The sequence below is a fragment of the Salmo trutta genome, chromosome 32 (assembly GCF_901001165.1).
Source record: "Salmo trutta chromosome 32, fSalTru1.1, whole genome shotgun sequence".
NCBI classification, from domain to species: Eukaryota; Metazoa; Chordata; class Actinopteri; order Salmoniformes; family Salmonidae; genus Salmo; species Salmo trutta.
Genome location: NC_042988.1, coordinates 7,593,963 through 7,617,749, shown reverse-complemented (window position 1 = coordinate 7,617,749; position 23,787 = coordinate 7,593,963). Strand labels below are relative to the sequence as shown.

Genomic DNA, 23,787 nt, shown 5'->3' with positions numbered 1-23,787 from the left:
TGTACAGCATATTATGTTGCTAAGTAACTGTTTTCTACTGGTAGAACACTAAATAGAAACATGGCCTTGTGTCTATGTCAATTCAGTCACATCAGAATGCCCACGTATTAGCATCATATGTTCGGGGATCTAATTTAACCTAAGCACAATTCATAACACTGAAACCATAAACCAAAATTATTATTGCCTCAATGGTCATGCGAACTGGCACCAGAAGAGTTGTATGCTGTAGCTACTGTAAGACAAGGTAAATTAACAGTAATTGGAAAATCTCTAGCTTTGCTGGTGAGATGGACTGATTCGGAGGTTAGAGGAGGATCTGACCCTATACACAGAGGATGAGACAACTGTTAAGAGCTCTCCCTATTTAGTGAGCGATGCCAGAGCGATTGGGTGCAGCTGCTGTTGACATAAGCTGGAGCTTATGGACTGTTGTACCGACCGACTTAACACTGAAGTATGAGGACGCCCAGCCCTGCAGATGCAGAATCATAAAAGCTAACCCACCCATCCTCTACGCCAATATGTACACGCACACACACATACACACACACATTCTTCTTAAACAACAAATATGTTTGCATGATCTACTTTCTCATTAAAAAAAACATATAGGCCTGTCTCTGTCTGTCTCCCTCCACCCATCACCTGTTGGTCATGACGAGACACCATAAACGTTGGCATCCCTTCTTTGCCTTTTTCACACATGACTTCGGCTAATCCACGTCAGCTGTTGTTTTCTCTTTGTACTTGTAGGGTTAGATGATATGTTACAGTGTGTGAGTATTTGTGAGTAAGATCATACCCAGTGTATGGAAGAGGAATCTAGAGAGGGAGGGGAGAGGAGGGGAGGGGTCTATGACAACACAAAGTCTGGAGGGAGGGTAGGAGGGTAACCTCCCTGTAAAAGTCTAACATCGGATGCCAGATAATCCTCTGGACAATAGCCTTGGCCTGTAAACAGTCCAACAGCCGGAAAGGAGATGGACACCTTCCAGACATGGCTGGTCAGTTGGTGTAGCACTCTCCGATTTTTTGTTTTATAGCAGAAAAGATGACGGAATGATGTAAAGAGTTTGAGTCACTGACCAGTAGGACTTTAATGCAGTAACATTAGTGCATTGTATTGAGTGTCACTAATACACTACGGTAAGTATGCGTCAATGCATGTAACTGTGCTAAAACACACAGAATACTTATACAAATACTCTAGTACTGTATGTTGTTCAGTACATTAAAGAGCATTGGTTACACTCGTAAAGAAATTATACAGAATACATGCATGTGTATCACAAAATGTAGACCGCTAAGGAAGTAGCCGACACTAGTGTATGACTGACAAAAAAAGGCTGACTACAGTACATTACACCACGTTGTGCATAGTGCTGTGACCTCACAAAGAGACAAGTTTTAGCGTGGGAGACATGAACGCTTGTACCAACTCCTTAGAGCAGAGTCTATGACTGTACACTGAGTGTGCCAAACATTAGGAACACCTTCCTAATATTGAGTTGCACCCACTTTTGCCCTCAGAACAGCCACAATTTGTAGGGGCATGGACTTTAGAACGTGTCGAAAGCGTTCCACAGAGATGCTGGCCCATGTTGACTGTAATGCTTCCCACAGTTGTGTCAAGTTGGCTGGATGTGCTTTGGGTGTTGGACCATTCTTGATACACACAGGAAACGGTTGAGCATGTGTAAACCGGTGCGCCTGGCACCTACTACCATACCCTGTTCAATGGCACTTAAATCTGTTGCCTTGCCCATTCACCCTCTGAATGGCACACATTCACAACCCATGTCTCAATTGTCTCAAGGCTTAAAAATCATTCTTTAACCTGTCTCCTCCCCTTCATCTACACTGACTGAAGTGGATTTAACAAGTGACATCAAGGAGGGATTATAGATTTCACCTGGAGTCACCTGGTCAGACAATGTCATGGAAAAAGCATAATGTTTGGTACACTCAGTGTAAGTCTGTGCTGGGGGAGGTTGTCCAGAGAAAGGATGCCACCTTGTGGCTAAGAAATCAAGGAGCTTTTTCTCAAATCAAATCAAATCTAATTGTATTGGTGCCATACACATGGTTAGCAGATGTTAATGCGAGTGTAGCGAAATGCTTGTGCTTCTAGTTCTGACAGTGCAGTAATATCTAACAAGTAATCTAACAATTCCCCAACAACTACCTAATACACACAACACTAAAGGGATGGAATAAAAATATGTACATATAAATATATGGATGAGTGATGGACGAAAGGCATAGGCAAGGTGCAATAGATGGTATAAGGTACAGTATATACGTACATATGAGATGAGTAAAGTAAGATATGTAACATTATTAAAGTGGCAATGTTTAAAGTGACTCGTGATCCATTTATTAAAGTGGCCAGTGATATGAGTCTCTATGTAGGCAGCAGCCTATCTAAGTTAGTGATTGGTGTTTAGCAGTCTGATGCCCTTGAGATAGAAGCTGTTTTTCAGTCTCTCGGTCCCAGCTTTGATGTACCTGTACTGACCTCTCCTTCTGGATGGTAGCGGGGTGAACAGGGAGTGGCTTGGGTGGTTGTTGTCCTTGATGATCTTTTTGGCCTTCCTGTGACATTGGGTGCTGTAGGTGTCCTGGGGGGCAAGTAGTTTGCCCCCGGTGATGTGTTGTGCAGACCGCACCAGCCTCTGGAGAGCCTTGCGGTTGAGGGTGGTGCAGTTGCCGTACCCGGCAGTGATACAGCCCGACAGGATGCACTCGATTGTGCATCTGTAAAAGTTTGTCAGGGTTTTAGGTGACAAGCAACATTTCTTCAGCCTGTTGAGGTTGAAGAGGCGCTGTTGCGCCTTCCTGACCATACTGTTTGTGTGGTTGGACCATTTCAGTTTGTCTGGGATGTGTACACCGAGGAACTTAAAACTTTCCACCTTCACCACTACTGTCCCTTCGATGTGGATATGGGGGTGCTCCCTCTGCTGGTTCCTGAAGTCCACGATCATCTCCTTTGTTTTGTTGACGTTGAGTGAGAGGTTGTTTTCCTGACACCACACTCCGAAAGCCCTCACCTCCTCCCTGTAGACTGTCTCGTCGATGTTGGTAATCAAGCCCACTACTGTTGTGTCATCTGCAAACTTGATGATTGAGTTGGAGGCGTGCATGTCCACGCAGTCATGGGTGAACAGGGAGTACAAGAGGGGGTTGAGCACGCACCCTTGTGGGGCCCCAGTGTTGAGGGAAGCGAACTGGAGATGTTGTTTCCTACCTTCACCACCTGGGGGCGGCCCATCAGAAAGTCCAGAACCCAATTGCACAGGGCAGGGTTGAGACCCAGGGGCTCCAGCTTAATGATGAGCTTGGTGTAGAATGCTGAGCTGCAGTCAATGAACAGCCTTCTTACATAGGTATTCCTCTTGTCCAGATGGGATAGGGCAGTGTGCAGTGTGATGGCGATTGCATCGTCTGTAGACCTGTTCGGTCAGTATGCAAACTGAAGTGGGTCTAGGGTGGCATGTAAGGTGGAGGTGATATGATCCTTGACTAGTCTCTCAAAGCACTTCATGATGACAGAAGTGAGTGCTACGGGGCAGTAGTCATTTAGTTCAAAGAAGGTGTTTAGTTTGTCTGGAAGCGAGACGTCGGTGTTCGTGACGTGGCTGGTTTTCTTTTTGTAGTCCGTGATTTCCTGTAGTCCCTGCCACATACGTGACTGAGCCGTTGAATTGCGACTCCACTTGGTCCCTATACTGACATTTCGCTTGTTTGATTGCCTTGCGGAGGGAATATCTACACTGTTTATATTCGGCCATGTTCCCGGTCCTCTTTCCATGGTTAAATGCGGTGGATCGCGCTTTCAGTTTTGCGCAAATGCCGCCATCCATCCACGGTTTCTGGTTAGGGTAGGTCTTAATAGTCACAATGGGTACAACATATCCAATGCACTTCCTTATAAACTCACTCACAGAGCCAGCATATAGATCGATCTTATTCTCTGAGGCTGCCCGTGAACATTTCCCAGTCCGTGTGATCAAAACAATCTTGAAACATGGATTCCGATTGGTCAGACCAGCATTGAATGGTTCTAGTCACAAGTACATCCTGTTTGAGTTTCCGCCTATAAGACAGTAGGAGAAGATAGAGTCGTGGTCGGATTTGTCGAGGGAGGGCCTTGTATGCATCCCGGAAGTTAGAGTTGCAGTGATCGAGTGCATTGCCTTCACGAGTGCTGCAATCAATATGCTGATATAATTTAGGTAGCCTTGTTCTCAAATTTGCTTTGTTAAGATCCCCAGCTACAATAAATGCAGCCTCAGGATATATGGTCATGGATATATGAGTCCAGTGAAGTTCCTTGAGGGCCGTCGTGGTGTCTGCTTGAGGGGGTATATACACAGTTATAACGATAACTGATGAGAATTCTCTTGGGAGATAATATGGCTGGCATTTGATTGTAAGGAATTCTAAGTCGGGTGAGCAGAAGGACTTGAGTTCCTGTATGTTGTTATGATTACACCATGAGTGGTTAATCATGAAGAATACACCCCCGCCCTTCTTCTTCCAAGGGAGGTGTTTATCTCTGTCGGAACGACGCATGAAGAAGTCCGGTGGCTGAACCGACTCCGACAACGTATTCCGAGAGAGCCATGTTTCCGTGAAAAAGAGAATGTTACAATCTCTGATGTCTCTCTGGAAGGCCATGCTCTAATTCCGTCTACCTTGTTGTCAAGAGACTGGACATTGGCGAGTAGTATACTCGGAAGCGGTGGGCGGTGTGCACGTCTATAGAGCCTGACCAGGAGGCCGCTCCGTCTGCCTCTTCTGCGGCGACGTTGTTTTGGGTCGGCTTCTGGGATTAGATCCACTGTCCTGGGTGGTGGTCTGAACAAAGGATCCGTTTCGGGCAAGTCGTATTCCTTGTCGTAATGTTGGTAAGTTGACGTCGCTCTTATATCCAATAGTTCTTCCCGACTGTATGTAATAACACTTAAGATTTTCTGGACTAACAATGTAAGAAATAATACATAAAAAAACGAAATACTGCATAGTTTCCTAAGGACTCGAAGCGAGGCGACCATCTTTGTCGGCGCCATCTTGATTCCTGTTCCCATCTCTGTTCCTTCTTGACTGCCTTTAGATGAAATCTAACATAAATCTGCCTCACATGCCTAAAACCAGACTAGAACAGAAAGACATATTCTGTCTTCTCACACGTACAGTATATTGGCCCTGTGATAGACTAGTGTCCTGTCCAAGGGGTGTATGTGTACATTAAGCTGCCTCATGCTATAGAAACAGCCAAGGCTCATGCAAGGCTACTTACTTACTTACACTAATATGGCAATTAAATATTGCAATTAAATGAACAGTGCCATACCATAGCCTACACACTATTATGCAAAGCTGTAGTGAGTGTCAATATGGAATAGACAGAACAATTTCAAACCACAGAACTGCAGATGGGATTTATCTTATTTTATTTTGGCTTTGAACGACCTTAATCAGTAGTAAAATATGAATATTTATTTCAAGGTATGTTAAGACCAATTGTTAGATATTGTTTACAATGTAAGAGAGGAATAATTTCAAATCACCTGAAATAAAATGCAGACCAAATACACCATAGTAATTTCAGACATGTACCATCTGCCTCTTTCTCCCCCTCTCCCTCCTTTGTCCCTAACTGGAGGAAAAAAAATGCATGCTTATTCTCAAGTGGTCTGGTTGCTAAGCAACTCCAGGGGCTAACCTCAACCCTGCCTTGTGGTTAAGACTTCCTTAACAAAATGTATGACACAATGCAATGCTTTCTGGCAACACTCTGTATGCAACATGTATTACACATGCAAACCATTGCTTTGCAAAATATCAGTATGTGTTTCTAGGTGGCTCAATATACAAGACCTAGGGTGAAATATGCCAAGTACTTTTATATAATACACTTGAAGTGTGCTTGATTTAGCTTGGAATTTGCACTTTGGGGACTATTCCATTGGTTACATAAGGAAACAAATGATATTCCATTCACTGTAAGTGTATGTGTAGTCTAGTTACACGTAATTACACAATTGTAACCAATTACTGCCATCTATGGTTGGTTTAGTATGGAGGAGTGTTAGATCAGTCAGTCTGCCAGAGCAGAAGGCCAGACCTATAGATGTTTAGAGGTCACTAACTGTGGCAAGCATAATGCTTCCCTTGATATACCCCACCCCCAGGTTTTAGGGGAAGAGGGGTATTGCCACTCCCTCTAAGCAGGTTTTCCAGTAATTTTTACATAATCATCGATAAATTGACATTAAGCCAGGCCTAGAGGAATGGAAATTCAAATATATTAGATTAGATGAGACATTATTTTAATGTGAGAAAATAACAAAATGTAATTGGTAAAAATTGCGTCTGTCACCTATTACATAGGGCAGAAGGCTACTTAACAAGGTAGGTCTCCCATTGTGTCATTCGTTTGGGTTAGCATTGTAGAAGCCCTGCAATTTGTTCATATCAGCTAAACTAGTTTTAATATCATCATCTAACACAATTTTATCAACATATCAGACAGAGGAGGCTGGTGGAAGGAGCTATAGGAGGACGGGCTCGTTGTAATGGCTGGAATTGAATAAATGGAAAGGTGTCAAACACATCAAACATATGAAAACCACATGTTTGACTCCGTTCCATGAATTCCATTCGAGCCATAACAATGAGCCCGTCCTCCTATAGGTCCTCCTACCAGCCTCCTCTGAGATCAGTGTAGGCCTACACACAAACCTCTTTCATTTCAAGCATTCTAGTGCAGAACGCTCAGGAAGGAATTTGAGAACAGTCTCTGTCTGTACTCTGGCGCCCTCCTCCCCTTCAGGCCGCCTAGCGACAACTACTCTTCTCTGTCGGGTGTCCACTGAGTGACTGCAGCTGGAGAGACAATAACTGTCTGCCACACAGGTAAAGAGAGAAAGACGCCTTATCTATTTATAGCAAACCTAAGTACATTCTGCAAGACATTTCTCCTAGGTGTCTTCGATTGATTAAGAATTCGAGCAGTTTCCGGGGGTTTTTTTCGGGGCAAAACAAAAGCGCCATTCATGCTTGTCATTTAGCTTTGTGGCACCGAGCGAATCTTTCTTTCCGTTGCTTAGGTCTGGGGTGTGAGGAGAAGTTGGGCCTGGGTACTGTCTTGCTTTCGCTAGCTGCTTCATCACAACAGGTACGAGCCCCAAACAAGCCATGTGGACAATTGGATCAAAAGTAGCTAAATGGATTTGTCCATAAACATGCACTTTGTAGTTTGTTATATATTTTGACTTTTAACTTAATTATTGCGATGTGACAGCTGTCATGATGTGTAAACTGAGGCTAAGCTAGCTAATGAATGTAGCCAAGGGTTGTCATTTAGTTAGCAAGCTACAAATGAGCTAGCTTGCTGTCAAACTAATTAGCTTAGCGTTAACTATCTAACTAGCCAATCATTATGGCCACAGATTTTAGCTACGATTTTAAGATAGTAGTGTCCTTCTTTTCTTTTGCCTACTTGAGGCCTGTCTTTACTTTGGGTAGCGTGTCTTGCTTGAGAACTGAAAGAAGAAATCACACAGTGTTCCTTACAGGATAGGTTTTTGCTTGATTATAGCATTTCTGCTTTGATCCAAACGTAGCAAACGTTTTATAGCCACATCAGCACGTGTGTGTCAGTTAGATTTCTGTGCATCTGGATCCTATGAAATTGGATTTTCGCAGCGGTGCTTTCCGCGGACAATGGTGCTGATGTTGGCTGGTGGCTACACTTTACCATCAGGCCACTTATTGTCAGTGGCTTGCCTGACTGTGGTTACTTGTTGTCCACTATAGACAGCCAAAAGTAGACTGTCCAACGAATGTTATTTCACCTGCTTATGACCTAATTCGCTAACTGTTAATTATTACTATTTCAGGAATGCTTTGTAATGGTTTGGTCTTGCAGCACCTCCCTTTCCAGGGATGCATGCGATGTCAAGTACTGCTATTACAACTTTGTAATCAAGTAGTAGGCCGGGTGTTCTTTTTAAAGCCATTTTGTTAGAAAATGTAGACCTCTTCATCTTGGCTCAAAGTCTAATCTGATTTGTGAGGAGATGAATTCCGCGAGCCCTTGCCATGTGGCGCTTTGTCTAAAACACATCGATTCACGGTACAATCGATTAACTGTTGTTCATACTATTTCGAAATGATTCAGCACCCTTGTAATTTTCATATTGAGGTCTATTCTTGCCAAATTGGGCCATAAAATGCGGTTTGTCGGTGCTTTTTCTGTGGCGGACACACCTCTTTCTCGCTCTGCCCTCTGCAATTTGTCATAGCTCTTGTGCTGTGAGTTGCAGTGAGAGACGAGCATGCATTGTTTCGCTACTTGCCGGTAGGTCTGTACATTTGTTAGATGAATCCAACACTCTCCATGAACCCTCGACTGTTTTTGCTCGAGGTCGAAATCATAGACAAAGTCTATTGCAAAGGAATATCGAGGGACAAAGGCTTATCTCCATCTCTCTCCTATCCAATTCCTCCTCCACGCCCATCTTGTTAAATGTATCCCGGAGAATGCTGTAAGAATTGTACTTCCCTGAACTTATACGTTGGACATCTGTAGAAATGACTTGTTTGAGGAGCTCTTCGAGAACTAGACCTAATTTCCATTATCATTGTATTATATGCTCATTAGTATTGGGATATAGCCTAACTTAAGAAAATTAGGAAAATGGTTTATTCCCAGCCATCATTTTAAGGTTTTGTTGGCTGACAAATGTCCCTCTGCTGTCTGACAAACGTTTAGTTTTCATATTTCCATGCATAATTTGATTGGACCGCCCAATTAGGGAGCTCTGTGAAACATGTCTAAAGCCTAATTGGATGAGCTGGTCTGAGGGCTACATGCTAATGCAGTGTAGTATGATATTCATACAACATACTATGATTCAATTATGCCCCTAATTTATGGCGGTAATTTGTTGTTCTGTGTTCTCTGCAGGGAATTTACATCTGCACTCATCCGTTTTGACCTCACTGAATGGGATTGGAGGCAGGGACCATAATTCAGTGACAGTGCTTTTAGGATTCATTTTCATGTTAAGTTAAAGACTAAACTAAATTGGCGGTCACCTAACTCTTTTTATAAACAAGATGCACAAAACTAGAGTGCCTCATTGTGATTGGATGACGGAAAAGAGATCCTAGCCAACACTAATTGCCATTGGTCCAATATTTAGCCAAAGCACTCTTTACTTTCTGCACTTCAGGGTTCACTATGAGTCAAAAGAGTTGTCTTGGAGACCCATGCTGAGTGCATTAGCGTAGCCTAGTGTAAGTTGCTGCTGAGACCCAGCTGTAGGGAATAGGGCGCCATTTGGGATCGCTGTCTGTCTGCCTGCAGCTGTACACATGCCTCTGTGCGGTCATCAGCGGTCCATGCCAGCAGATGTCTCTCACACTCAACAGCTGGCCAGATGAACAGGACATGACTTGTTAACTTAACATGATCGTTCGCACCCGTGAAATAAACCTCATCAATCTCAAACACGCCAGTCCATTATTCTTAAAGGACATTGGATGACCAAAGTATGTCATGGTTGACAACTCTTACTAGCTTCATCTCTGTTGGTTGCATTTGAGTGCACGATAAAGCGGTCTGCGTCCTTGCTCTCTCTCTTGCACTCTGTTATAAGATGTACAGATGTATAGGAATTAGTATCCCACGCTGCTGCTATTTTTCCTCAGGGACATTTGCAGTACAGGATACACGCAAATGCCAGACATTCTTTGAGGGCCACTCTCACTGATTCCCTGCGCCATGAGCCTCTGACATCTTAGCATATAAATGCAGAATTACTTTAACGTTGCTAGCTATAAGCAAACTGGAAAAGCAGGTCCACCCTTATTTATGCAGTCATTGGATTCACCTAACGTTTGAGAAGGAATAGGCTACCTACATTTTAGCCTGCATTTAATGTGGAATACAAAAACCTATCAATGATATTGACTGAAATACTTGAGGATACCTTTAGCCTAATTAATGAACTGCTCCGTCCAGAATTCCCTTATACCTCATGCAGGTAGGAGATCTCCAGAACAGATCCTAGGTCTGGTCCTGGCTCTCTGTCAGATCTCAAGGACACGCACACTCTACTGTTGCACAGGAGGTTGGTGGCACCTTCATTTGGGAGGACGGGCTCGTTGTAATGACTGCTGCGGGAATCAGTGGAATGGTGTCAACCACCTTCCATTCGCTCCATTCCAGCCATTATTATGAGCCGTCCTCCCCTCAGCAGCCTCCACTGTACTGCCGTGTGCTGTGGTGTAAGGGTGGTGCAGGTAGCAAGGTCACTGAGCCACAGCACTGCGGAGACGGACAGAGCCCAGGTGAGCTTCCTTTGGTTTAGCTGGCTCTCTACTAATCTGGGATTATCTTGGGCTCGTTGTCATGCTGATTCTTTGAGTGGTGGTTAGACTCTGCCTGGAAGGATGTTAAGCTGCCTAGCCTATTTCCTCTTAGTTGTTTTGGGTGAAAAATCCTGAAGTAGGCCTAATGTTACTCGACGGTATTCATTCTCCACCATCACTCATCATATTTGTGTATTGAGGAGAATAACATCTTAACAGTAGGACCTAACACACCCATGGGTCCTGATTCAGCGCCGGGCCAACCCTGGGCAGGAACACGGTCCATGTTTCTCGTGTACTTTTTTTGTTTTTAACCTTGACTGGCTGGTTCTCAAGCTCAAGAGGAGTGGTAGCCTAATGCTGCACGCATGAGCACCATTTGCACTGGCGCTCGGAGAGCATCTTTGACATCTGTTTCCAACAGATACTGAGGTTTCCTGAGGAAGCCGGCACCACCAGCTCTCCCTCTCTCTCTCTCTCTCTCGTTCTCTTTCACTATCTCTCTTTTACTCCCCCCCTTCCCTCTCTCTCTCTTTCTCGCTCATCTCTCTCCACAGAGCAATGCGCTGTAGAGAGCTGCCTATAGATAGCCTGCTCTGCCCTGGTCAGGCCTCTGAGGCAACCGGTGCTTTCCCTGCTTCCACCGACACGTCTGTAGTATGAGACCAATGTTCGTGGTCCACATGGATGCCGCTAGAGACGGAGAGGGGGACAAAAGGGAGAGGGAGCGCGGTGACGTGGTGAAGTCCTGCCTTTATCCCATCCATTCCTAATAGCGGGGACCGACTGTGGAAACTAGGTCATGTCCACTGACTGAGGCAGCCAACTGTGAGTGGAGCGGGTGGGCAGGACTCATGGAGTGGGTGACCCTCTGTCAGTAAAGACGAACGCCTACAGATCGCACACGCGCACACGCGCACATCCCCATAACCCACTAGCCAAAACCTCAAGCTGATTCATGTTTACTCTCAGCCTTAAGTCGGATGTATTGACAACATCATGCAGCCCTGCTCTGTTTGCAGCACGGTAACAGTGTTTCTTACCAGCCCAAGACCCAGAGACATGTTGACTGTGTAACGGAGAGGCTGCTTGTTCTATAAGTGATCTTGTTCTATAAGTGATCTATCTACCTGTAGCAGGCTCTACACCTGTCGCAGACCGGCCAACTCATTATGATTTAGCCTGGGCTTAAATGTGCAGACATGTCACTGTGTGTTTATTAGTCAACATGCTGAGTAGAAGATTCAGACCCAGCGGCCAAAACCGGCTACAATGGTATCATTACAGTGACTTTATAATGCCGCAGTTGCAACCAGCTTTGCCCGCTGGGGAGTGGTTAGAGACTCTTGCATTGTGAGGGTGTCCTACACCTAACAGTAGAGTGTGTCCAGGGCATCTTGGCTGCTATATTTTGGTGACGGGGGTGATGACTACCTTGAAATAGACGGTTCACTTTGAGTCTATGAATATCAATGGACTCGCTGGAGCCATCCGTTTATTTACAGTTGAAGTCGGAAGTTTACATACACTTAGGTTGCAGTCACTAAGTGTAATTCACTGTATCGCAATTCCAGTGGGAATTGAGTTGACTGTGCCTTTTAAACAGCTTGGAAAATTCCTGAAAATTATGTCATGGCTTTAGAAGCGTCTGATAGGCTAATTGATATCATTTGAGTCAATTGGAGGTGTACCTTTGGATGTATTTCAAGGCCTACCTTCAAACTCAGTGCCTCTTTGCTTGACATCATGGGAAAATCAAAAGAAATCAGCCAAGACCTCAGAAAAAAATTGTCAGCAAAGGACCTTGTGAAGATGCTGGAGGAAACAGGTACAAACGTATCTATATCCACAGTAAAACGAGTCCTATATCGACATAATCTGAAAGGCTGCTCAGCAAGGAAGAAGCCACTGCTCCAAAACCGCCATAAAAAAGCCAGACTACGGTTTGCAACTGCACATGGGGACAAAGATCGTACTTTTAGGAGAAATGTTCTCTGGACTGATGAACAAAAATAGAACTGTTTGGCCATAATGACCATCGTTATGTTTGGAGGTAAAAGGACACCGTCCCAACCATGAAGCACGGGGGTGGCAGTATCATGTTGTGGGGGTGCTTTGCTGCAGGAGCGACTGGTGCACTTCACAAAATAGATGGCATCATGAGGGAAGAAAATTGTGTGGATATGTTGAAGCAACATCTCAAGACATCAGTCAGAAGTTAAAGCTTGGTCGCAAATGGGTCTTCCAAATGGACAATGACAACCAAGTATACTTCCAAAGTTGTGGCAAAATGGCTTATGGAAAACAAAGTCAAGATATTGGGAGTGGCCATGACAAAGCCCTGACCTCAATCCTATAGATATTTTGTGGGCAGAACTGAAAAAGTGTGTGCGAGCAAGGAGGCCTACAAACCTGACTCAGTTACACCAGCTCTGTCAGAAGGAATGGGCCAAAATTCACCCAACTTATTGTGGGAAGCTTGTGGAAGGCTACCCAAAACTTTTGACCCAAGTTAAACAATTTAAAGGCAATGCTACCAAATACTAATTGAGTGTATGTAAACTTCTGACCCACTGGGAATGTAATGACAGAAATAAAAGCTGAAATAAATCATTCTCTCTACTATTTTTCTGACATTTCACATTCTTAAAATAAAGTGGTGATCCTAACTGACCTAAGACAGGGAATTTTTTACCAGGAAAAACGGATTTTAAATGTATTTGGCTAAGGTGTATGTAAACTTCCGACTTCAATGGTATATCCACAGTAAAAACGAGTCCTATATCGACAACCTGAAAGGCCGCTCAGCAAGGAAGAAGCCACTGCTCCAAAACCGCCATAAAAAAAACAGACTACGGTTTGCAACTGCACATTGGGACAAAGATCTTACTTTTTGGAGAAATGTCCTCTGGTCTGATGAAACAAAAATAGAACTGTTTGGCTATAATGATCATCGTTATGTTTGGAGGAAAAAGGGGGAAGCTTGCAAGCTGAAGAACACCATCCCAACCATGAAGCATGGGGGTGGCAGCATCATGTTGTTGGGGTGCTTTGGTGCAGGAGGGACTGGTGCACTTCACTGACCTGAACACTGGGAAGAAGAGCGCTGCTTTACCCTCACTGTGGCATCAGAGGATGGTGCGTCTTTTTAATCTTGCCATGAAATAGCCTAGCCAAGCCAGAATAAACTACGGCATTTGTACTTTCAACACTTGAGTGCATTGGAAGATATCTTTGGAAGCTTTCCCACTTGCGTTGCTCACACTACCAGGATCTACTTCGTTTAGCTTGTTCCTGGCATCCGAGAGTGTTTGTAGTGAAGTCAACGTTGGGGCCCGCATGCCCTGACTGAACCGCTGGAGATCTGAAGTGAACGGGGGGGTGTGTCCTAGAGGACATCGGTGATGACTGACAACAATGTCTTCTCACTGACCCCTTGACCTGAGGGAGTGTATAGAGCCAGGCCTAGTAACAGGGAGGAATGTTGAGAAACCATGTCAGTCAGTCAGCTGATGGGGACGGGATCAGCATGACTGGAATGTCCTCTCCTCACAGCACTGCTCATAAATAAATACAGTCTTTGGCTTCTGTCACCACAGTGAAGAACACAAGAGCTCACAGATTATGACAGTGTCCCTTGTTGAAGATGCAAGACCTAGCCTACTTTTGGGTTTGCATGTCATCGTCCCCTCCTGAATTATTGAAAATAATACTGTGACTAAATTAGTATTGTGACGGATGGTGGGCACTCTGTAGGGTAAGTTGCTCTGAGTTCAGGCGGTATTTTTAGGCCTAAAAATACCGCATGAACTCAGAGCTACTGACCCTACGCAGCAGGTCTGTTGCCTAGCCCTAAATTAAGGGGGGGGAGGGGTTCCACCAAAAATTACACATTGGTTTCCTTACCCTGTAAGCAGTCTGTGGCCAAGATATAACAGCAAATCCATGCTTTGGTTTAGTTTCCTGAGCACTGTTTCCAAATGCTAACGTTTTTAGCATATGTGGCACAAGTCCCATTCAAGTCATGGTACAGATATTAGCATTTTTCGCATCTACAGTATGTTCCATGGACTGCTTACAGGGTTGTAGTGGGGTAATATTTGATATATGCATATTATATATACCTCACATGCGACTCATAATAAGACCAAGCAATTAGCCTATTAAAATGTTTATCTGACTCCATCAAATAAAGTTAAACCATGTGCAGTCAAGTATTATGTGTTTAGCTGACTAAGATCAAGGACTAGTCAGGAGGAGCGAATATCAAAGCAAGTATTTTTTTAATAACTCTGTAAAATGAATGGCTTCACATCCAAGGCATAAGGCTTAAGGTACAAGGCAATACTGACATTAACAAAGCATCATTCTAGGCATATACACTGAGTGTACAAAACATTAAGGACAGCTGCTCGTTCCATGACGGACTGACCAGGTGAAAGCTATTATTAATGTCACTTGTTAAATCCACTTCAATCAGTGTAGATGAAGGGGAGGAGACAGGTTAAAGAAGGATTTTTTTAAGCCTTGACAATTGAGGCATGGATTGTGTATGTGTACCATTCAGAGGGTGAATGGGCTAGACAAAATATTTAAGTGCCTTTGAACGGGTTAGGGTAGTAGGTGTCAGGCGCACTGGTTTGTGTCAAGAACTGCAACGCTGCTGGGTTTTTAATGCTCAACAGTTTCCTGTGTGTCTCAAGAATGGTCCACCACCCAAAGGACATCCAGCCAACTTGACACAACTGTGAGAAGCATTGGAGTCAACATGGGTCAGCATCCCTGTGGAACGCTTTCAACACCTTGTAGAGTCCATGTCCTGACAAATTGAGGCTGTTCTGAGGGCAAAATCCATGTCTCAAGGCTTAAAAATCCTTCTTTAACCTGTCTCGTCCCCTTCATCTACACTGATTTTGAAGTGGATTTAACAAGTGACATCAATAAGGGATCAAAGCTTTTACCATTACAGGCCCAAATGGATTGAGATTATGTCACTTTGATGTCATTTCAACCAGTTTTGCCCAGTATTTCCCCGTTGGGTCTGGGTTCATGATCCTCATTATCCCCAAACAATACCGGCTTCTCATGGAGTCAGGATAATGCCTGCCAGAGTTGCACAAATGGCATCAACATTTTCAAATAGGCATCTGAAAATAGAGCCAAGGTTGGGGGGGATTTTGGTCCGATCACCAGAAACCTTGTTTGAACTTGACCTTCTTTCTTGTAATTACAGAGAAGATTAGGCTCTGGTTTCTTCTTTGGGGAGAAATCCCTGCAAGGCTTTTGTGAACTAAATTGTGTAATACTGTGGGGTAATTTCAGAACAATCCTGTTTTACATGTAACCGGTCCGTTTTTCCTTAGCCTAGCAGCTTCACCCTCTCAACTATCCCAAGAGGGGCAGTCTTCCAGTGCTGAGTCCCAGCGACAGTACAGACGGCCCTGGCTGGAGCCACAACAGTGACGATGTTAAGAACGGACACTCGGGAAGGAGGACCCCGGAGAGGGCAAGGTGGATGCATTGCTGTAGCCTTTCTGGGATGTTGTTTCTGGTCTTTTCTGGGACAGTGAAAGCAGGAAACCCCAGTTCACCACATCAGAAAGAAACGTCCCACTGTTCCATATTGTAGCAGCTTGTTTTCCTGTTTCTCTCTGAAATTCCGTCTCTGTCCCACGCGATGCTCCCACCCGTTCTTCTGACTCTCCTGTCTTTCTCGTCGGGATTAGACTGAACCAGCTGTTTTTGTCAAAACGTTCCTTGTCCTTCTGTGCGCCCCAAATGGCACCATATTCCCTATAGGCACTACTTTGGGCCCTGGTCAAAAGTAGTGCACTATATAGGGTCCCATTTGAGACACTATGTGGATCTGCATGGATGGGTAACGAACACTCCGGGGTGCAGACTACAACCGTTTTCCCCTCTCTCCCGTTTCCTCTTTAAAATTCTGTCTGTCTGTGTCCCGTGGTCCGGCTGCAGACATCGGATGACACCTCGCCATACAGTTACACAACAGTCAGGTGGACTTCCCTTAGTCGACACGTTCTGCTTGACCCCGTTGTCACGCAGAGGAGAAAGTGAGTGTTGAGGAAGTGGAAAGGACTCTACTTTCAACGCAGTCCGGCCTGGAGTCGCTTATTTCAAGAGCTGCCTGTGGCAGCAGTTCATGCAGTATTCGCTAATCGGGTTCAACAATAGTCTTGGAAGAGTTTAGTGGGTTGGGGTTACGTAAAGGGAGAGAACTGTTTGTTTTGAAAGGGGCTTAAGCTTAATGAAACCCCAATCGGGTCATTAAGATCATCTCATATGGACCCCCCCCCCCCCCCCCAGAAACAGAAAAATATTCTGATATACGACATGTGTTATGCTCAAATCACCCACGTACTTGCCTCTAGCCTAATTTCACATGGATATACATGGTATTCTGAAACCGATTCCAAGTGGAAAACTGAAGACTGCGTCAAGCCTAATCTGAGAGGAGAACGTCTAGGCTATTCAGATTTTTTTATATATATATTGGAAACGATACCAGAGGAGAAATGTCTCTATTTAATCTTTAAGATGTCTCTATTTTACCATTGTATCTGCCATCTGACATTGGGGATGTAGGCTAGAATGAGGCTGAGTATTAGAAGACTGAGGAGAGTTCCTCCATTTCTTCTCCGTTGGATTCTGCTGTATCATGCCGCTGCACTGGGCTGGGCGTGTGTCCCCCCTGTATGAGCATGCGCCAGCTTTCTTTCTGCAAGGACCAGAGGCTTTGCAGGCGCGCCTGCCTTATCCTTCCATCCCTTTCGCCTCTCCCCCCACCCTCTCTCTCTTTCGCTCTCCTCTTTCGCTCTCCTTTCTCTTTCCCTCTCTCCTTTTAATCTCTCCTCTCTCTTTTCCCTTTCCTTCTCCCAACAACAGTCTCCTTCCCCATGTCCCTTCCCTCTCCAGCAGTCTCTCTCTCCTCCCTGTCAGTGTCAATCTCTGTGTCGTCTTTTCTGTCACTCCCATTCCCTCGCCATCTTTTTCTCTCTCCCCTCGCCCTTTACCGCCCCTCCTCCTCCTCCTCCCTCAGACGCTGTCCCTCCCTCTGTGTCGTCTGCTTTCCTTCTCTCCCTGTTCTCTTCTCTCCATCGTTGAGCTAGGCTAAATCCCACGCTGCGCACTTTGTCCTTGCTGTGTTCTATCTGCTGCTCTAATACTTTCTCCCTCTAGCTTTCTCATTCCTTTCTTACAGCAAGGCAGTGGGGTAAGGGCTGGGTCCTCTCTGATGCGTTGGTGTTTGGAGTGACCCGCCTCCCTCTCTTTCTCCCTTCTCTCTCTCTCCCTCAGACTTCCCCCCTCTCTCTCCTTCTCTCTGCTTGCTGCGGCGGCTGCTGATGAATATTAAAGAGGAGAGAGAAAGAGAGAGAGAGAGGCTTCCTTTGGACTCTCTCTGAGTGCAGTGCTGCTCTAGCCCCCCCTCTCCTGGCTGTCTGCTGATATATAGGGGTGTGTGTGTGTTAGAGAGAAGTCTGATTCAGCGAGTAGCTCTCCAGGCTGACAGAGCTCCAAATCAACTCAGCCTCTTCTGCCATTTTATTCCTCCCACTCCCGCTTTTTAAAACTGCAATATGTAACTTTTTGGGCAACGTGACCAAATTCAAGTTATAGATCAGCATTTCTCATTGAAAGCAAGTCTAAGAAGCAGTAGATCTGTTCGATATGCACTATTTCTATGCTTCCTGTTCTTAAGTTTCATTTTTGCGTCTTACTTTTGATTTTGTACGCCAGCTGAAAATACAATATTTTAGATTGTACAATAAATCAGAATCTTTTTGGTCACATAAACTGAGAAAAAAAAGCAGTGATACTAGCAATAGCAGTGTGAGGGTTTCTTCTTTTTTCTCATTTTATTCAACTGTTACCGTGCAGCTGCAAAAAAGATGGCTCAGACGTGCGAGTGCCTTTTGAATTATGTCACATAAAATGAAATCGGGCAAACTTTTTCGAATTTTAGCAACCAGGACATGGCAGAGCGATTTCTGCATATTGCACCTTTTTAAGTGTTAAACAAAGACAATCCACAGAGGTGATGACATGGTACTGATGAGTTTTTAGGTGATACTCTTGAGATTTGACCACTTTTTAAGCTATGTCCTAGACAAATAGAGACATCGGTTAACACGTCTTGTCTCAACGCTCGGGTGGTGCGGGACGAAGATTAGGTGTAAACGCCTGTGAGACGCTCAACAGAGGATTAACATGAGCGTCCATCTGCCCCTCTGGCATTTCAGATCAACAATCATATCACCAATTTGGTCTCCTCTCTCCCTCCCATCTGCTTTTTGGATAATTGCCTCCTTTCTTAGTACCTCTCCAACAAGCCGATAAATGGGGCCCTGGGCCCTCCTCTTTAGTAACTGAGTGAGCCTATTCGCATTTAGCATGTCTTTCCCTGTACCTCTTTGTTCGAGCCCTAAGGTAGACGGATTGCAGTGGGTTGACAGTGCGTAAGAAGGTCTGTGGTTCAGGTACACGTCAGGCTGTGATGCTCTTTGTAAATCTTCTTTGTCTCTCTCTCTCTTTCTCTCTCTCCCCCTCCCTCCCTCCAGCAATCAGGCCAACAAAGAGAATCAGAACACAGCTGCCAGACCAGTCGCAGGCCAATACAAATTACAGGGTGGGCTTGGCCAGAACATGGTTTCAGCCCTTTTCCCTCGCCCAGTACGCCCATCCCCCGACCTCTGTCACTGGGAGAAATGAAATGATGTCTAAAGATCACTGCAGTCCAGTCATTGTTTGTTAAATGCTGTGTGTTTCAGAGGACTAGACCCTCCTGATTTTATGTTTTCCCTCTCTAGGCATTGAGACTAACTTAGCCAATACTTATATCTTATACTATTTATCCAGGACATAGGCTAGCTAACAGTTGCCAAGTGCTCAGATCTCACAGTGGCCAGATCTCAACCTGTCTATGTCTATTTAGAGTGAAGTCCTATAAAAAATAAAAAATAAATTTGTCAGAACAGTGGCGGTTCACTGCAGTAAATTAGTCTATAGAGACGGCCAAATATAGACAGCTATGCCCTTGACTGGTTGGCACGCCTTAGAAAGAACTGTCAGGCACAGGTCCAAAGCAGGTGCTGATTTGTGTTGTCAGCAGACTGAAAAACAGTCCTCTGTGCAGTATCGCTAAATGACGCAGTTCTACAGTCTTGGAAGTTAGTCCAGAAAATATACACACGTGCAACATGACCCCAAGCATAACAGAAAACGATCACCCGCTTAATAAGAAACGCAACAACTCGTCCACATAACACCAGCCAAACCGCTGGACTTAAGGAAACAGGAACAGGATATGCCTGGCAGGTTGTCACGCACTGAGCTGCTGCCGTGTGTATTTTGAAAGGAACTCTCTCTTCCCCTTTGAGAAGACAGGAGGAAATCCCCCCCCCCCCCCCCCCCCCCCCGCATTAATATGATTGGTGCATCTGATCTTGTAGTCTCTATGAGCTGCAGTGCACAGCTTGTTTCTGCAGGAGGAGGAGGAGCGCGCGTGTGTGTGTGTGTGTGTGTGTGTTGTGTCGTCTTTGAGCTGCTGTTTCTGCAAGAGCAGGAGAGGAGCTCTCATGGTTTGCCAGTGTTTAACTTGGCCACTTCATCATCTTGCTTCATAACAAATAGAAGCATGCTCACATTACAGTACACCAACCCTGACATGATGACCTCCGTTACAGAGAAGTAGCTCAATATCACGATGAATCATGATTATCTAAGCTTAGTTGAGGAAGAGGAGGATTGCCAAGAGTCTGTAGAGTAACTCAAAAGGTTCGAATGGCCTAGGTGTTGTCACTCGACGCTCACCACTGAGGTGACAGCTTTGCTTGGGGCCTCGAATCGGGGAAGAATACGTTGAGACATTAGACCTACATTGCATTGACATGTCCTTTGGTACGACATTAGAAATGATGGATCTTTAGGGCCTACCTAGCAAAAGCCTCAAGAAACAAAGCAACCTAGCCTGTCCTTTCAAATCATGATCACTGAGAAAGGGCGTCAGAGTCCAGACAAATGTTTCTGGAACTTCATCTTCCCCCTAGCCCGCCAGTCTGTTGTTGCTTCACGTCTGTCTGCGTTAGCAAAGTCCTTTGACTGCATAAAGCTTATATAAGACAAAGGAAAAAAGTCCTGATTGTCCCTATGAGGGGGCGACATGGAAATCGCAGCGTTGCAGCCCGTTGGTGTGACAATGGCCATAAGAGTTGGCAAGACAGCAGCACAAACGGATATGGGACCAGGCTCGGGCTGCCTGGGGTGAGTGGACAAATCCGTTGCTGTTCTTGTACGAAGGGTCTGGGTTGGTGACTTAAGACCTTTGGGTCGAAAACACTGCACAATAAAACTGTGGGAGATTTCAACAGTGCGCTGGTATCTGTCTTTCTTTAGCTCAGCAGCCATATCCCTGTCTGTGGGGAACAAGCATGTGTGCTGGGGGTCGATTTGGAATCCTTGTCAATGACTTCTCTGTCACCTTCACCCTTTTTCATTGTAGCCCATTACTGAGATCCCACCAACTTTGGCAGGTTCTCGCACGCCTCCGCTCCTCTGACCCACTTTAAGTAAGCCAACAGCAAAGCAATGCTTAGAATCCTCTCAGTTCAGTCCGGGTTCCATGCGGTCTGAAAAATGTGATACGGCACCGTCTAATTTTTTCAAGGCATTATTAAAATTCAGTCATTATCTATTTCCACCTGCCAAAGTAGTCTCACGTGGATAGCATCAAAACGAAGTAGAGCATTAACGCCATGGTTTTTCTCTTCCGTCTGTCTCCTCTCCTCGCAGCCTGAACTCGTCTCACCATGGATCAGCATCAGGACTTCAACTCGAGCCCGGACGGTCACGCCGCCGTGCAGTTCAACTCTGGGGAGACCATGGCCTCGGCTGCCCTGGCCAACATGACACTGAAAGAACCCCAGGACCAGCAGGAGGTCAAGAAGCCTAACGGGATGCCAGACGCACACATGGGACCTGGGGTCACGGAAGGTCAGTGACGGACTAGGTCACCAGGACTGTAGATTGTGACAGCAGAGGGTGGTTTTTGGAAAAGAGGGCAATCAGATACACGTTCTTGGAAAACAGTGTCACGTTTTCTTAGAATCTGGTCAATCTATCTTAGCGTTTTCTTGTAGGCCCTAATAGTAGAAAGCAGACCGAGGCGATCTGTTGCATCCAGACAGACGGAAGTAAATAATGTTATTGTTCTCTGCGTTACCCTTCCTTAGATTGCATGGTTAAATAACCCTACAGACGTCAGTGTGCGCATGCGTTTACAGTAATCCAGGCGTTTTGGTCAGTCTCCTCAGACAGACACTCTAGTGTGTTATACAGACCCAACTTCCAGAGAACAGGATTGATGTTGAAACTAATAATCCTGACAGGCCACAAGAGCAGGGAGACGGAAGCATACGCTGATAATATAAACACACGCTTTGGTTTTGAGTGTCATCTACAGAGGATCTTCAAAGGGTTACTACGAGATTCTGGCAATTGTTCTACTTCCCCCGAGTCGGATGAACTCGTGGATACCATTTGCATGTCTCGGCGTGCGGTATGAAGGAAGTTAGAGGTAGCCGGCGCTAGCTATTGTTAGCGCAATGACTGGAAGCCTACAGGTACAGTAGCGTACGCCTGAATCTCCCAATATCCCTATAACGTACAGAGCTTTGCCCAGTTCTGTTGGATGACATGCCCCAGTTGTCCCAGCCTTTTAGGTTGTGATTACTGTACTGTAGGCGACAGTATGTCAGTGACCATATGAGGTCTAAATATGACATGATATAGCCAGACTATATCTAGAACATAATGGAAGGGATATTCCATCAAGGATGTGGCTTTAAGTTCTCAAATCTGGTGTTTTTATCCTTAGTATTTGTCTTCACGTAGAATACTTCCTCTTTAGGGAGCAGAAGAGGATTACTACCGCTCTTATTGTAAAGCGTACACTACTGAAGAACAAAATGAACACCTTCTAAAGCAAGGCATCTTGTGTTTTGAGTTGGAAATGTAGGCCACAACTATACCTCTTAACTGCCTCGCTGCATCCTCAATATGTTCACCAACCACCTACCTCAAAATATAGGCTAGCCCGCTCTTTTGTTCCCGCTAACCTGAGGTGATGCCTGTTTTTTTATTTTTTATTTTTTATTTCTTCTCTCTCACAAACGAATAATCTTGCCTCTGTCTCTCGTAGAAGATTTGCTGGAGCTGTCACCGGAACTGAAATCACAGCCTCAAGCGCCGGTGTCAGAGGTCTCTGTGTCTAAAAGCGCCCTCTCGGGTATGCCACTCCTCACCTCCGACCCCTGTATTTCTAATAGGGGCTGTGTGAGCTGCAGGGTTGGGCTCAATTCCATTTTGATTCGTGTTCATTCGGGAAGTGTTTCAGGAATTGATTCATGAATCTTGAAATATTTCATAAACGAATCATAAATTGATCACGAATAGATTATTATGAAATGGAACCGAGTCCACCTCTGGTTGTGATTGGTGTGGCTTCAAAAGCAATTTGCTCATTGGTTCTTTTGGCCTCTGCCTCTACACCAATCATCATCCAGCTTCTTGTCCCAACTACCTCAACAGGCATTTGTTTTTGCTTCTTGCTTCACAGCTGCCTGCTTCACTTTTCACAGATACCCCCGAGTGCCTTTGTATCCCCCAAAATCATGTGCTGCTAACCTCTCTTTTCTTCCTCTTTTCCTCTGTTTTCCTCTCTTCTCTTCCTCCAGTTTTCAGTTTACGTAATCACCGTCTACATCGACCAATGCTTCTTTTTAAATAGTTGCCTCTGTCTCTCTCTCTCTCGCTCTCATTTCTACAGACAAAGGTCAGTTCTTCTGAGGGCGTCTGCCTTTCCTTCCTAATGCATTTTTAATGAAATCTCTTGTCAGGATTTAAGGATGATTCTGCTGCTCCCCTGCTGCTGGACTCTCAACAATCCATTATTTCCTGCTTCTGTTCATAAATTGCATTTTTTTTTAAATTCTGAATGATTACGCCATGCTTCTGAGTTCTGTTCTGTTCTGAGTTCTGTTCTGTTCTGAGTTCTGTGTGGGTGAGCTATCTTGTTGTTGAGGCTTTTCAGAGCACTTCGGGTGACACAGACAACCCCCCCCCCCCCAGATCGTAGCATCAAGCATCAGGCCTACAGTTGTGGCTCTTGTATTCATGATTGTCAGCATCCTTACTGTTAGCATGACGTTTTAGGCTGTTGCCACGTCAAAGACAGTGGACGTAAGCTTCCTGTTATTAGACAATGGCCCCCGCCGGCGGTCAGTAAGTTAAGAACCATCGTGGTTTTTGAATCTGATAACGGCGTTGTATAAGTGGCACTCTGCAGTAACATGGTCTCTCACAGTCACAACCTCAGAA

General features: G+C 45.0%; 1 protein-coding gene across 8 annotated transcripts in view; it reads left to right on the top strand.

Moving 5' to 3' along the window:
• Positions 1-6,778: 6,778 nt before the first annotated feature.
• The window catches only part of LOC115170943 (microtubule-associated protein tau), a 39,727-nt gene continuing 22,718 nt past the window's right edge, over positions 6,779-23,787 (top strand). For 5 of the 8 annotated variants that reach the window (XM_029727353.1, XM_029727354.1, XM_029727352.1 and 2 more), the window contains exons 1-3: positions 6,779-6,927; positions 21,202-21,402; positions 22,610-22,696. In XM_029727353.1, the coding sequence (XP_029583213.1) occupies positions 21,219-21,402; positions 22,610-22,696 (271 nt within the window). In that variant the 5' untranslated portion in view covers positions 6,779-6,927; positions 21,202-21,218. Of the gene's footprint in view, positions 6,928-7,121; positions 7,190-15,755; positions 15,904-21,201; positions 21,403-22,609; positions 22,697-23,787 lie in introns of all 8 variants that reach the window. The other 3 variants (XM_029727349.1, XM_029727348.1, XM_029727351.1) reach the window with 3 other exon arrangements.